At 37.4% G+C, this 13,814-nt stretch overlaps 1 protein-coding gene across 2 annotated transcripts in view; it reads left to right on the forward strand.

Annotated features, from left to right (window-relative positions):
- The window catches only part of LOC148367670 (talin-2), a 191,567-nt gene that overhangs the window by 151,577 nt on the left and 26,176 nt on the right, over positions 1-13,814 (forward strand). For both annotated transcript variants that reach the window (XM_088334687.1, XM_088334686.1), the window contains exons 40-43: positions 440-572; positions 2,647-2,748; positions 7,204-7,374; positions 10,394-10,540. In XM_088334687.1, the coding sequence (XP_088190813.1) occupies positions 440-572; positions 2,647-2,748; positions 7,204-7,374; positions 10,394-10,540 (553 nt within the window). The remainder of the gene's footprint in view (positions 1-439; positions 573-2,646; positions 2,749-7,203; positions 7,375-10,393; positions 10,541-13,814) is intronic.

Consider the following 13,814-nt stretch of genomic DNA (forward strand, 5'->3'; position numbering starts at 1 on the left):
AAAACAAGCTGTTAATATTATATCCATCCCTGAGCATGACCACTTTGTATTTCTTAGTGTTAATGATATTAGTGTAGTAATAATATCATATAAACATAAAACATATGATTTCTTTGATCTTTTTTCTCAAAAATCACGACACCTGAATATCACTGCAAACAAAGAATGAACCAATTATCGGTTTCAGAGATAATATTACCACTAGGAAATGTATAATTATTCGGCTTTCACTTGCCAAATAGCGAGCCACTGCTACCTACAATGTGATAATGATCCTTACGTTTTAACAATAAGGTTACTTCACCCTCTTCTGTTGCGCTATTTTTCCTTCCTCAACTCTCTTTTTCAATCTTTGTCCTCTTCACTGCCTATTTATTATCCCCTGACCTGGCTCCCCATCCATTTTATTGCTTTCTCTTTGGCCCATTTCTTTTCCCAGGGACAAAGCTCCTGGACAGCGGGAGTGTGACGCCTCCATTGATAACATCAACAAATGTATCCGGGACATTGAGCAGGCCTCTTTGGCTGCGGTCAGCCAGAACTTACCCAGCAGGGATGACATCTCTCTGGAGGTAAAGAACCAAAAAGACAACTCTTACATTTTTGGGGGTTGATTGTTGAGGTTGTTGAGAGATTTTTATACCAAAAAGGCCAAAAAGAAGAGGCACAGACGCTTAATTATTTTCCAGCTGGGAGAAGGCTGAGGAACAACAGAACCTGGGATCTTGCTTGTCATCTTCATCCTGTCCCTCAGTTACCCTGAACATTTTATTTCACTTGGGAGGCCCTTAGGTACATCTGTGTCTCCTAGAAAAGATGGGGAAAGGGTTTGGGGGGCTGGCTTTTATACGCAACTCAGAGACACAGAAAACATGTCTTATCTCAGGCGAACATGAAAAAACTGTTAGAAACTATTAGACTCTAATGTAGCATACTACATGTTATAGGAACCAGCAATTCTATGAGAAATATCTGATACGTATTTCCACAGTGGTTAATGGGGAGATTGGCTTTGGAAATTGTCACTCATTTCGAGTAAGGATGGACTGATATGGGCTTTTCAGGGCCGATACCGATTATTAGAATTACTCGGGACTGTCCTTTCGACGGTGGCGGCTTGCAAGAAAAAAGTCTTAAATTTGAATGGCAAAATCCTAGGGGAACAGGGAAGATTTTCAGCTTCTAAGTGCAATACCCCAGGTTAAAGCGCAATACCCTGATATTAAAGTGCAATATCCCAGTTTACTGCAATATTACGGTTGTGTACAGTTTTTATTTAAGATGTTGTTGACTATTTTTGTTGTTCTAAAACAGTTGCACAGTAAAGGTATCTTATTTGCCGAAGAAGTATTTTTTTGCAGTAGAAGTATTTTGACTTGTATCTTATTTTCGTACTGTTAATTTTTTTTTTGCATTGAACTGTTTACTTTATCTACACTTGACTTCATTTCCACAATATTGTGCAAACAAAAGGTATTTCAGTACTTATGTTGACTTGTTACAATTTTAGTGCAATATCGCGGTTGTAAATGGAATATCCTTGTATGTTTTTTTATTTTAATGTGAATACTTGATAGTAAAGTTGAATATAAACTGTATATTTTGACAAATGGAGTGCAACCTTACTTTTGTTCTAGCAATTTAATGATAATAAAATGGATTCTGATTCTGACGAAATATTTGCTACCATAGTTACAACCAAATGCTTATCATGGGCAAACCAGTCTACTATGGTCTAGATAAGATATTTTTGTTCTTGTTTAATTTGAAAATGTGCTTAATTTACCAGAAAAAAAGGAGTTAAAATGGTTTAAAATTAAATCAACTCACACTTATATGGTTTAATCATCTTTATGAACATCAATTCTGGATATGATGTGGATTTGTATTTTACTTTTATGAAATGATTAGTAGATCTTTTTGTCAATGACAATAAATATTTTGATTCAGAAAACGCTGCAAATTGTCTTTTACACTGTTACACTTTTACACTGCATATCGCAACAACAAATAAAACCTTTTAGAACAGTACAGAATGTGACAAGATTCGGGGCTTATAAATCAGCTAACCGATCGATTGGTGCAACCCTGCTAATTTTTTTTAATTCATGCTAATAAGAGGGGTTTTTGGGGTTTTTAAGGGTTATTGTTCTATCTTCGTTATTCATTATCCATTATCCGTTATCGGTCAGTTCATAATACGCTACAAAGCCTAGGAGCCGGGACACTTACTCTCAGCCAAAAGGCCAAGCTAAGGTCTTAGCCCTAAAGCCTTGCTGCGATCATTGCGAATGCACCGTTCCCGGAGGTACTGCAATATTCATGCTAATAAGAGATGATAAAGAATGAATATGTAGATGAATGGCCTTTCTAAGTACAAAATTTGTGTATAGTTTTTATCTTAGATTTGAATACTTTATACTAGAGGTGAACACTTGATACTTTTTCTATTCATTAGTCTTTATATTGTATATTCTTTTGCCAACTGGAGTGCAACTGCGATTTCTTTGTAGTAATTCAATGATAGTAAACATGGTTATGATTCTGAGAATGTCAATATTCCAGGCGGATCACTTTGAATGTGACACTACCTTTATTGTAAGAGGCTATACAGAGACAAAATAACTTTCCTATTTTTTTTTCAAGGCTCTGCAAGAACAGCTGATGTCCTCCGTGCAGGAAATTGGCCATTTAATCGACCCTCTTTCCACTGCAGCCAGAGGCGAAGCTTCCCAACTAGGACATAAGGTACAGAATATAGGGCAACAAGCTAATGCAACGGAAGTGTGATGTAAGTGAACTCAATTGAGTTGGTGGCCGTTGAAGCTAGAATCCGTGTAAGGTTGGGCCAAATGGGGTTTTCCACAAAAACAGTGCTGATAAAAACATTCCGCTGTTATTAAAAGGACAGTGTTTTATATTTGTCCACTAGATGTCGCTCTCAGGTGTGGTGCAACCGAAAAAGAGTCCGAGGAAGACTACAAACTACAGGGACTGAATGCGAGCATAATATAACCTTTTTCTTTCTCAAAGAAAGACGAAAACCAGGGGAAAATATATTTTTTAAAGGCATAAAAATATAGGAGGGGAGACTTAAAGAAAAGAGGCAAAAAAGGAAACGGGAATAGTATCTGAAAAGAAAGCCAAAAAAAAAAAGGGAAATAGAGAAAAAGACAGTAAAGGGGAAAGAAAGAAAAGAAAGAGATTAATGAGGCAAGAACACAGAGAAAAAAAAGGGGATTATCTCTTATTTTCTATTTTTTGTTTTCATTTTTATTTTCCTTTTTTTAGTTTCAGTGTTTATTTATTTTTTGTTTTTTTCTCTTTCATTTTTCGTCCTTTTCGTCTTTTATTTTTTATTTTCAAAAGTGATAAGGTGTGTTTTGGTCACCTTTGAGTCTCCGTATTTTGTCTTCTTCCAATGAGCTTTTATAATAGAATAGAATATACCTTTATTGCAGACATGGGGACTTGAGACTTAGTGACTTGGACTCGAGTCGACTCGAGTCGCTGTTTTTATGACTTGTGACTTGACTTGGACTTGGCAATCTAAGACTCGGGACTTGACTTGTGACTTGACTTGCCCAAGAAAAAAATACTTGGGACTTACTTGGGACTTGAAGGTGAAGACTTGAGACTTACTTGAGACTTGCACATGTGTGACTTGGTCCCATGTCTGCTTTATTGTCATTGTTACAAAATGGGTTGAACATATTGTGTCAACGAAATTGGGCATGGCATTCCAGTTTCACATTTATTATTATTATTATTTAACAGTGACGATAAAAGAAAACAAAGAAGATAAGTCAAGTCAAGTCAAGTCATTTTTATTTGTATAGCCCTTAATCACAATAAGTCTCTAAGGGCTTCACAGATTAGTACAATATGTTACACAGACTATTTTTCAGCCGACAAGAAGAGTAGGTTATTATTCATATGCAATGGAGTAGAAGTGAGTTTTAAGTTTAGATTTAAACATTTCCACTGAGGTTGCAGATCGGATCTCAGGGGGAAGAGCATTCCACAGCACCGGTGCCCGGATGGAGAACGCTCTCGAACCAGCAGAACACTTCTTTGCTCTCGGGATCACCAGAAGACCGGCACTCTCAGATCGTAGGCTTCGGACCGGGACATAAGGGCAGATCAGATCTGAAAGATAAGAGGGAGCAAGTCCATGTATGATTTTGTACAATACTAAGAGAACCTTGAAGTCACATCTTTGGCTAACTGGGAGCCAGTGCAAGTTAGCCAAAATCGGTGTTATGTGATCGTACTTTTTTGTCCTAGTTAAAAGCCTCGCTGCGGCATTTTGTACTAGCTGAAGGGACTTGATTCTGGACTTGGGGAGACCGGAGAGTAGTGCATTACAGTAATCGAGACGGGAGGTAACAAATGCATGAATTATAGTTTCCGCATCAGGCTGAGACAGTATTGAACGGATTTTGGCAATGTTACGAAGATGGAAGAAAGCGGTTCTAGTAATTTTCTTTACATGCATCTCAAAGGTTAGATCAGGGTCAAATATGACACCTAAATTTTTAACTGAGTCACTCTGTGTGATGTGACATTTGTCAATGTTCACAGCAGTTTTTGAGAATAAGTCACGGCATTTAGATGGACCAATGACTAACATTTCGGTCTTTTCAGAGTTAAGACGCAAGAAATTGAGTGACATCCACTCTTTTATCTCAGTGAGGCAGGCCTCCAAATTTCCACAGTTTAGTGTGGAAGATTCCTCCAACGGAAGATAGAGTTGAGTGTCGTCTGCGTAGCAGTGGAAGCTGATTCAGATTCAGATTCAGATTCAGATCTACTTTATTGTCATTCTAGTACACGTGTATATTGTACTTGCGAATAATGTCACCTAATGGAAGCATGTAAATGTTGAAAAGAAGGGGGCCAAGCACTGAACCCTGCGGAACACCGCAGGTAACATTAAAGGGCTCAGATTTCATTTCACCATATTTAACACAGTGCGTCCTATCTGAGAGGTAGGATCTGAACCACGAGAGGACGGTTCCTGAGAGACCAATCCATTTTTCCAACCGTTCTAGTAGGATATTGTGGTGCACTGTGTCAAAAGCAGCACTAAGATCCAGCAGCAGCAAAAGTGATGAAGCGCCAGAATCCATTGACATTAGGAGATCATTTGTTACCTTGATCAGAACTGTCTCAGTAGAGTGGTTAGCCCTGAATCCTGATTGCATGGATTCAAAAAGGTTATTCTCGGATATGAAAGCATTCAGCTGCTGTGCCACTACTTTTTCGAGTACTTTAGAGAGGAAAGGTAGGTTTGACACAGGTCTGTAATTACTTAATATTTCTGGATCAAGGTTGGGTCGTTTCAGTGTGGGTTTAATAACGGCGGACTTAAAAGCTGCTGGAACTACACCTGAGGAGAGTGATATGTTTATAATATTTAGAACTGAAGGTCCAAGGACGCCAAAAAGACTTTTAATAAGTGAACCTGGGAGCGGGTCGAACTGGCAAGTTGTCGGTTTGGCCGCATTTACCACCTGTTTGAGATCATCAAGTGACAGTTCACTAAAACCGGCCATTTTCCCAAGGCAGCGTCCTTCCTCGCGTCCATCTTGCTGCTTAGACTTCGCACGGTTCACACATCTACCTGCACGGCAACCACGCTTCTGTTTTCTGTCCTTACGGCGCCGTTGTCGTCGTTTATTAAGCGGAATAGCCGTCCACAAGGATGCCGGGTCTCTTTGAAGTTCGCTCGGTATATCATAGGCGGTATAAAAAGTGCCCGAAAAGTCGAAATTTAGACGCCCACCCAACCGAATAAGTTCGTCCCTACTGTAAGTATTTTTGGCCACACATGTGTCCAAAAGTGAAAGCAAAAAAGACAAGAGAACGGCAATAAATAGAAGATTAGCTGGAGAGCAACGAGCCGCAAGCATGTATCCATGCGCCGCCACAATATAAAGGAACAAAGAAGATAAAGGTTATAATTTACACAATATTTACACAAGAAATGTGGGCATGTAGGATGTTTCATACAGTTTTGGGATCGTATTAGTGCAAAAGCTTATTAGCTCTTGTGGCACGACAGAATACAGCGACATCTAGTAGGGAGATAATACACACTGTCCCTTTCATTTTCATATTAAGGCGGGGGCTTCAAACTATCATTGTGGGCGCCACAATTGGCCTGAGGGCTGCAGGTTTTAAAACTCTGCTCCAAGCCTTTACAGGTCTGAGCAATCACACAAAGTCTGCGGGTGTCACTTGGAATAAGAGAGAGCAACATCAGGCCTGTGCAACCAAATCATCAAACATGTCCAAAACCTGACATTAAATCAAGTAATCAAGTTTTGCTGAGTTTCTGGCAACAATACTGTAGTTCAATTTTACTGAATTAGCTAATGTAATATTGGAAAGGTTGCTAAGCCCACACACATCAGTTGTTTTTACTACTATTACATGAGATTTTGATTTTTTTTAAGTATCCTTTGTTACATAATCCTAACATATTTTGAATTTATTTTGTTGGTTGCACAAAAAAGAACTGTATATACTCAAACCTGTTAGTAGAAGTACAATGTTGGCAATAATATGGACTTGACATATTTGCATTTTATTTGAATGTAATACAAGAGCGATCAAAGAGACCCCAAAAAATCGGGAATTTTTCAATTTTTTTCTTCTTTTTGACATGACTGCGTTCTCTTTTTTTTCTTTTTCCCTAGCTGTTTACTTTTTTTCCTTGCCTTTTTCTTCTTTTGTTCTCTCAATCCCTTTTTATTTTATGTACTTACTTTGCTGTTTTTATCTTTAATTTTTCTTGTTTTTTACTTTTTTTCTTGTTTTTCTCTTTTTTTCTCAGTTTTTTTTCCATTATTGTATTTTTTTTTTTTTTGATCCAAATTTAAGTATTTATTTTGCATAATTTTACATTGGTATTTGTTAATAATTAATGTAGAATCTAAGGGCTGTTTGGGAGTAGAATGACCCTGCTCTTTTTAGTGAGTAGAGCTGAAAGTGCAGCTTCACTTAAAAAAGACGTAAACTTGCGTGACAACATTGACGTAGTCACAAAGGTAAGAAAGGTCCCGTTGCTACGAAGTTTTACTGTGCAGGCGATAAATAAAGTAAACTACATTTGTCTCTCTATATTTTGATGTCTTAGCCATGACAAAATAATACAATAGTATTTTCTTAAAAAGCGATCTTCTCCCTTGGCCCCAGGTAAGCCAACTTGCCGGATACTTTGAACCACTAAAAATGGCGGCAGTGGGCGTAGCATCCAAGCTAAAGGACCACCAGCAGCAGATGACCTTTTTGGATCAGACCAAGACACTGGCCGAGTCGGCCCTGCAGATGCTCTATGCCGCCAAGGAGGGAGGAGGAAATCGCAAGGTCAGATCTTCAGTACTGGCTCCCGACTACAAAGTACTTGTTGACTTTACACTGCATTTTTAAGTCTGTCAAAAAGACGATGTGACTGGCTGTTTCTCTAAAGCAGAGGTGGGAAACTATTTGGAGTAAGGGGCCACATTGGGTTTAAACATTTGGCCAAGGGGCCTGATCCTGGAGACAGATCCAATGTTTTCATTAATTATAAAATATACATGCAGAAATGTGCATGTTATATTTCTTTATGTTTGTTTTGAAACAGACAAGTTACATCAAATTAGTTGTGAAACGCTCACAATTATAGAAAATTCATATATTATGTCCCCAATTTAGGCAGTAAATTTGATATTTTTTTTGTAGTATCGGTGTAGTTGTATTTTGTGTAATATTTGTGTACCATGTCTGCAGTCGGATTTTTGTAGTATTTGTGTAGTTTTTGTAGTATTTTAACAGCACAGTAGTATTTTTGTAGAATTGTCGATGTAATTTTTTTAGTATACCTGTAGTATTTTTGTATTATTTATATAGTAATATTTCTCTAATAGTATTTTTGTAGTATATCTTTAGAATTGTTGTATTTCTATCGTAATATTTCTGTAACAGTACTTTTGTATCATTGTATTACTGTAGTGGTATTTTTGTAGCATTCCTTAAGTATTTACGTAACATTATCATAGTTTAATTTTTTGTAGTATGTTTGTAGTAGTGTAGTACTACTTCTCGTACTTTTGTATTTTTTCCTGTGTTTCTTTTCTTTTCATAATGAAAGTAAAACATATTAGGTCCCTGTTTTTATGCACTAATTTCCGGTATTATTTCCGGTTTATTACAGTTTTAGTATTTTATAGTATACACACAAAGGAACATGGGGAAAAAAGCTCTCACTAAAAAAGTTATTTTTTTAGTAGTACTTTATTTATTGTATACATTTTTATAATTTTTTTGGACCATTTTGTTTGGCGGGCCATATTTAAAAGCCTGCCGGGCTGCATGTAGCTCGCAGGCCGTAGTTTTTCCACCTCTGCCCTAAAGCAAAAGCTGGTGTTGGTTCTGCTGTTTACTTGACATCATTGTTACATTCTGTTCTCACCAGATAATTGAAATATACCGTAATTTAGGGACTATCGGGAACACTCAGAAACCCCAATTTGGCCATAAATTTGAACGTATGCTTTAAATACCGCAAAATACGGGGGAAAGAATTGGAATTCCCTACAGTATTTGCGCATGTGCATTACTACACGAGGTTTTAAGCTATACTACCGTATTTGTGCAATGACTAATCAATCAAAAAACATTGTATACAATGGGAACTGAACCCGTGTTGCAGCAATGAGAGAACTGACACTTTACCACTGGGCCACCAGGGGTGAGGATGACATATGAAAAGGCATACGACTTTATGTCATTATCAGTTTTTTTATGGTGCCAGAAACAGATTTTAGAAAATGGAGAATATAAAGGATCGACATAACCAATCAGATACTCCAAAGAGGTTTTACCCTCATTGGGCTTTATTTTGGGATTTTATTTTTCAGGGTGACTTTCTGTTTCCTCCATTCTCTAATATTTGTTTCTGGCACAGTGAGCAAAGAAATGTGACAATGACATAAAATTGAATGCCTTTTTGTATATTACCCTTATCAGTAGTTGTCTAGTGTTTAGGTGGTGGTGCTCTCACCGTTGCAGCCCGAGTTCTATTCCCGTTGCATCCAATGTGTTGCGATTTTGGTCAGCATTACTTGACAACAGATTCATCATTGCAGTAATATAAATACTGTAAGTGTATAAAGAGGACAACGCAAGCTTACTCTGGTTTTAAATTCATGTGCCTTTTAGTCCGGTGCGCCTTATAATTAAAATTAAAAATGATATGAAGTGGAGGGGAGGTTAGTTTAAAAAAGTAATTAGTTATAGTTACTTACTACTTCTTCCAAAAAGTAATTGAGTTTGTAACTGAATTACTCTATAGTGAGAGTAACTAGTTACCAGGGACCTTAACTATTTCTGTTACTTTAAAAAAAAAGTTGTTGTATGTCAAAGAATTAGAAATTTTCTGAGCAGTATTCGAGTCAGTAAATAAGGACAGGTAGTTGTGTCAGAGAACCTTGTAATATTTATTGCAACTCACCAGCAGCAGATCTATCCTACATTCGTAGTGCAACAATATCATACAATAACAATCAGCAGTAAACAATATAAAGTGAGTTTATTAATTGGAAAAAAAAGAAAACATTTCAATAACGGATGGGAAAAATAGATGAAAAAAAAATAAACTTGACACTGAAAAACACAGGAAATATAATTACAATATTTATGAATCTACAAATACATAGAACAAAACTAATTCAACCTTTTAATGCTCAACAAATTTCAAGTCAACAACACAGATTTCCCCCCCGAAATGCATGATAACCAATCGTAAAAGAAAAAAAGACATCTCGGAGGGAACCAGTGGTTGGATTGGTGGGGAACGGCTCCCTTTGTTCACTTCCAAGAACCGGCTAGTAGAGCAATTTCATTTGCGAACGTCACGAGTCGGTTGTTGTGACATCCAACAATGACAACAACACTGGCGATTTTGAATATCAGGCTCACATTTTTGGTGACACAACCCTTATTTGCCTTTTCTTTTGGCACAGTGTTAAACACTGTATCATCTACCTAACTATATGGTTGCCGCTATTTTAAATGGTGACATGATTGGAAAAGATGTAACATAAACAACTCTAAGGAGAACGGAATACCGTGCCTCAAAAAACAATGGCAGGTGTGCCACAGGGAGCATGCCGCCCTTCAGCCAAAGTAAAGCATTTCTTTTTCCCGTCAGTAACGGTGAAGACGTTGCAATGGCAGAAAAAAAACAGTGAGTTAAATTACCCCTGTACTGAAGAAAATCACGGCGTTATTTTCATCACCTGTTATTTGACAAAAGACTAGTTCTTTGGGGTTACTTCCAAGAAAACACGAGTTTTGTTGCTGATGTTGAAATTTTGATGTTTATTACCATGACAACTCACAGGCCTCCCACACGCATGACGCCATTGCCGAGGCCTCCCAGTTAATGAAGGAAGCAGTGGATGACATCATGGTGACGCTCAATGAGGCTGCTAGTGAAGTCGGAATGGTCGGAGGCATGGTGGATTCTATTGCGGAGGCCATGGCTAAGGTAAATAAATGTGATTTTTTTTATTGTTCTACTGATTCAATCATAGTTTAATAGACACTCAAATTAAGGAGAGACATCAATTAATTTTAAACTTGCAAGGGGAACAGCAGAGCACTAGTCAAAACCCCTCGAGACGCAAAAATCCCAACCTTTTCTAAAGGTCCTCCCCTAAATCTTTCTTTTTTGTAAAAAAGGTTGTAACTTTAAAATATTCCACTTGCTGACGCCATCTTCTGGCTGAAATCATTTTTGCCACCCTTGTTAAGCTTATTTCGTTGCAAGTATGTGAGATTCTTCGATACCCTTCAATAAATTCCTTTTTCATCTTTTTGGAGGTTTGGGTTGGCATTTGCGCTGTATTTAAAACAGCCTTTTTTTTTTAACTTGGACCAATTTTAACCTATAATAATAGAAAATCGCGAGTCACTCTCCCCTATGCCCACTTTTCCTCCAATTCATAATGTGCTTAGCGGCCGGAACACCGAAGGTAAAAGTAAGATAAAAGCGAATGGGCGCGGTGGGAAAAACTATATAAAGGCTATTTGAACTTAGTTGGGACATTTTATTTAAAGATGGAGTGCGGCATTTGAAAATGTAAGGCTGCAATCATGACTTTAAGCCAGGAGATGGCAGCAAAGTAACACATGATCTGCAAGCATTTCTTAGACGCTCTCGAATTAACTCTTTTTTTCTTTTGTGGGTTTGTTCCGCGCTGAACAGGCTTATTAAAAGAAAGTTGAAAGCAGATATGTGCATTGGAAAACAAAGCATGAGGGCTACTCAATTGGGCCTTGTTAACACATACTTACAGCAACATTATTGGACAATAGTTGCAATGATAGTCAAAATAACGACCAACGATGAGGAAAAATTGATAAAATAACAAGGAACCCTATTTTCCTATGCAACCACATTTGCAATAGCAGTCCAATATCAAAAACACAAACTTACCACCAATCATAGATTGTTGGACTCATCCAGGTATGACCGTCTTTATCCAGCTACACATATATCTGAGAAATGAAGATCTTTTTCCAGAGGAATTGTCTTATAATATTAAGTATTTGACCTCTTATAATTGAGTCTTAGGTTATGTCAAGCTAATGCATCTGTAACTTATATGGACTGTTTTATTTACAGTGCCATGAAAAAGTAAGTATATGCCCCCTTTCTGATTTCTGTGTTCTTGTATATTTATCACTCACAAAGGTTTCAGATCATCAAACCAATTTTAGTATTACACAGAAACAACCCAAGGAAATACAAAATGCAGTTTTGAAACGTTGATTCCATTTATCGAGGCACAGAAAAAAATCAAAAGCTATCTGGCCCTACGTGAAAAAGTAATTGAACATAATTGAGTTGGGTCACATTTAGCACTGATAACAAAAATCAAACACAATATTTGGTAATGAGTCTTTCAAAACACTGTGGAAGAATTTTAGCCCACTCTTCTTTGTATGCAGTGAAGTTGATATTTACATGTTTCTTTCCCCTTATTTGACTTCTAACACTTAGAGGTTGGGTGCGTTGTTTAAGGTGTCCTTAAAAAGTTGAAAGGGAAACATTTACTATATTGAGTATGTGTTAACAATGCCCAATTGAGTTTAAAAGCCCTAATGTTTATTTTCTATCTTCTTTTATCTTACTTTTATCAGGCCCGTTTCGGGCGGAACAAACCCCCCAAAAGATGGAAAAGAAGAGTTTATTCGGGCACATCTAAGAAATTGCACATACTCGCATGAGTTTCTCTGCCGCATCTCCTAGCTTTAAGTCATGATTGCTGTCTTAAGTTTTAAATATCATACCACCCATCTTTTAGGGAAAAAAACAGTGTTCATTTTGTCACTGATAAAAATTCCCCTACCTGCAACTAAGCTTTTTGTTCGGGGATGTCAAATGATGATGTTGAGAAATGCATTTGTATTTAATTAATCAAACTTATTATCTTAATTTGTATGGTAGACTTCCTTTGAAGGGATGGCGTGTATTATTTGAGGCCTCCTTGTGGTTAAAAAAATGTAATTAAAAAACTATTGACTTAAATAATAAGCAAACATACATGAACTATTGTATACTTGTGTTTTTTTTTTTTAATTGATATTTATTTTACATAACATGAAGCTCACCTCGAGTGAGCAGACATTTTCCTGTTCTGGGTACCACCAAAAACTAAAAATTATTTTGGCCCTTTGCACACAAGTGACTTAACCACTTGACAAAACCATGACGGACGGTAGTAAACTGTAGTACACAGTGGACGAGGGCAATAAACAATAGACAATAAAGACAGTTTTACTTTTCAACATCATTGGCAATGACTAGTCAAATTAATATTGTGCGGCTTTCAGATTAGGTGGCTCAACATGTCAGAAAGCAAAAAGGGCGCTATTTAGCAAAACTGGGAATAGCATTAGAAAAACTAGCTACCAACCATTACCTTCTTCCTGCTGACAAGTTCACACATCTGACCAAAATGTCCAGTTTGGCTGACTTTAGTCCACATGATCTGTATCACTTTATTGTAAATGGAGTATCCCCATACACTAGTGCTGATCTAGAAGCTTGTAAAAGTCTGGATGCTTACAAGTTCTTCATAGCTGGTATGCATTTCTGCGCTTTGTTTTCCCGACAAGTGCACCCCCAGTGTGAAATGTCCCCCTCGCCTAAACTTCACTAAAAGGACTTTGTACCGTATTTTCCGCACTATAGGGCGCACCGGGTTATAGGGCACACCCCCAAAAAATAGTTTTTGGTCCTATATCTTCCATAGATAAGGCGCACCGGATTATAAGGCGCTACAATGGGAACGTGGACAAAACAGTCGGATGGTTCAGTCCAACTTATTACCCCCTTAACATTCCCAAAGCTTGCAAAGAAGCAAATACGTGTCGTAGACACGTGCGGATGCGGTGTCCGTACGATGTCACTTAAATGCGTCATTTCAAATATCATTCGGAAGGATCAAGTCTTGGGATTCAAGAAATGCCAAACATTTCTATGTTTCTTTTTCACTCGCAACTTTACTGTGCATATGACAATTAACACTTGGAATTGAGTTTAATTCACTCAACTCATCACAGCAACATCAAGATCGTTCTAAAACAAGATACCGGGAAAACATAAAGCCGCATAACTCACCTAAGTTCTCACGTTCAATAATGATACGCAATCATGGTCTTCTTACAACCGTTAGTGAAGTAAATCCAGGAGAGTAAATTATTTGCAAATACAGACTGATAAAACATGTTTCTCTATGGTGTACTTTAGCAAG

Source organism: Urocampus carinirostris, chromosome 4, assembly GCF_059441175.1.
Source record: "Urocampus carinirostris isolate Australia breed hairy pipefish chromosome 4, RoL_Ucar_1.0, whole genome shotgun sequence".
Taxonomy (NCBI): Eukaryota; Metazoa; Chordata; class Actinopteri; order Syngnathiformes; family Syngnathidae; genus Urocampus; species Urocampus carinirostris.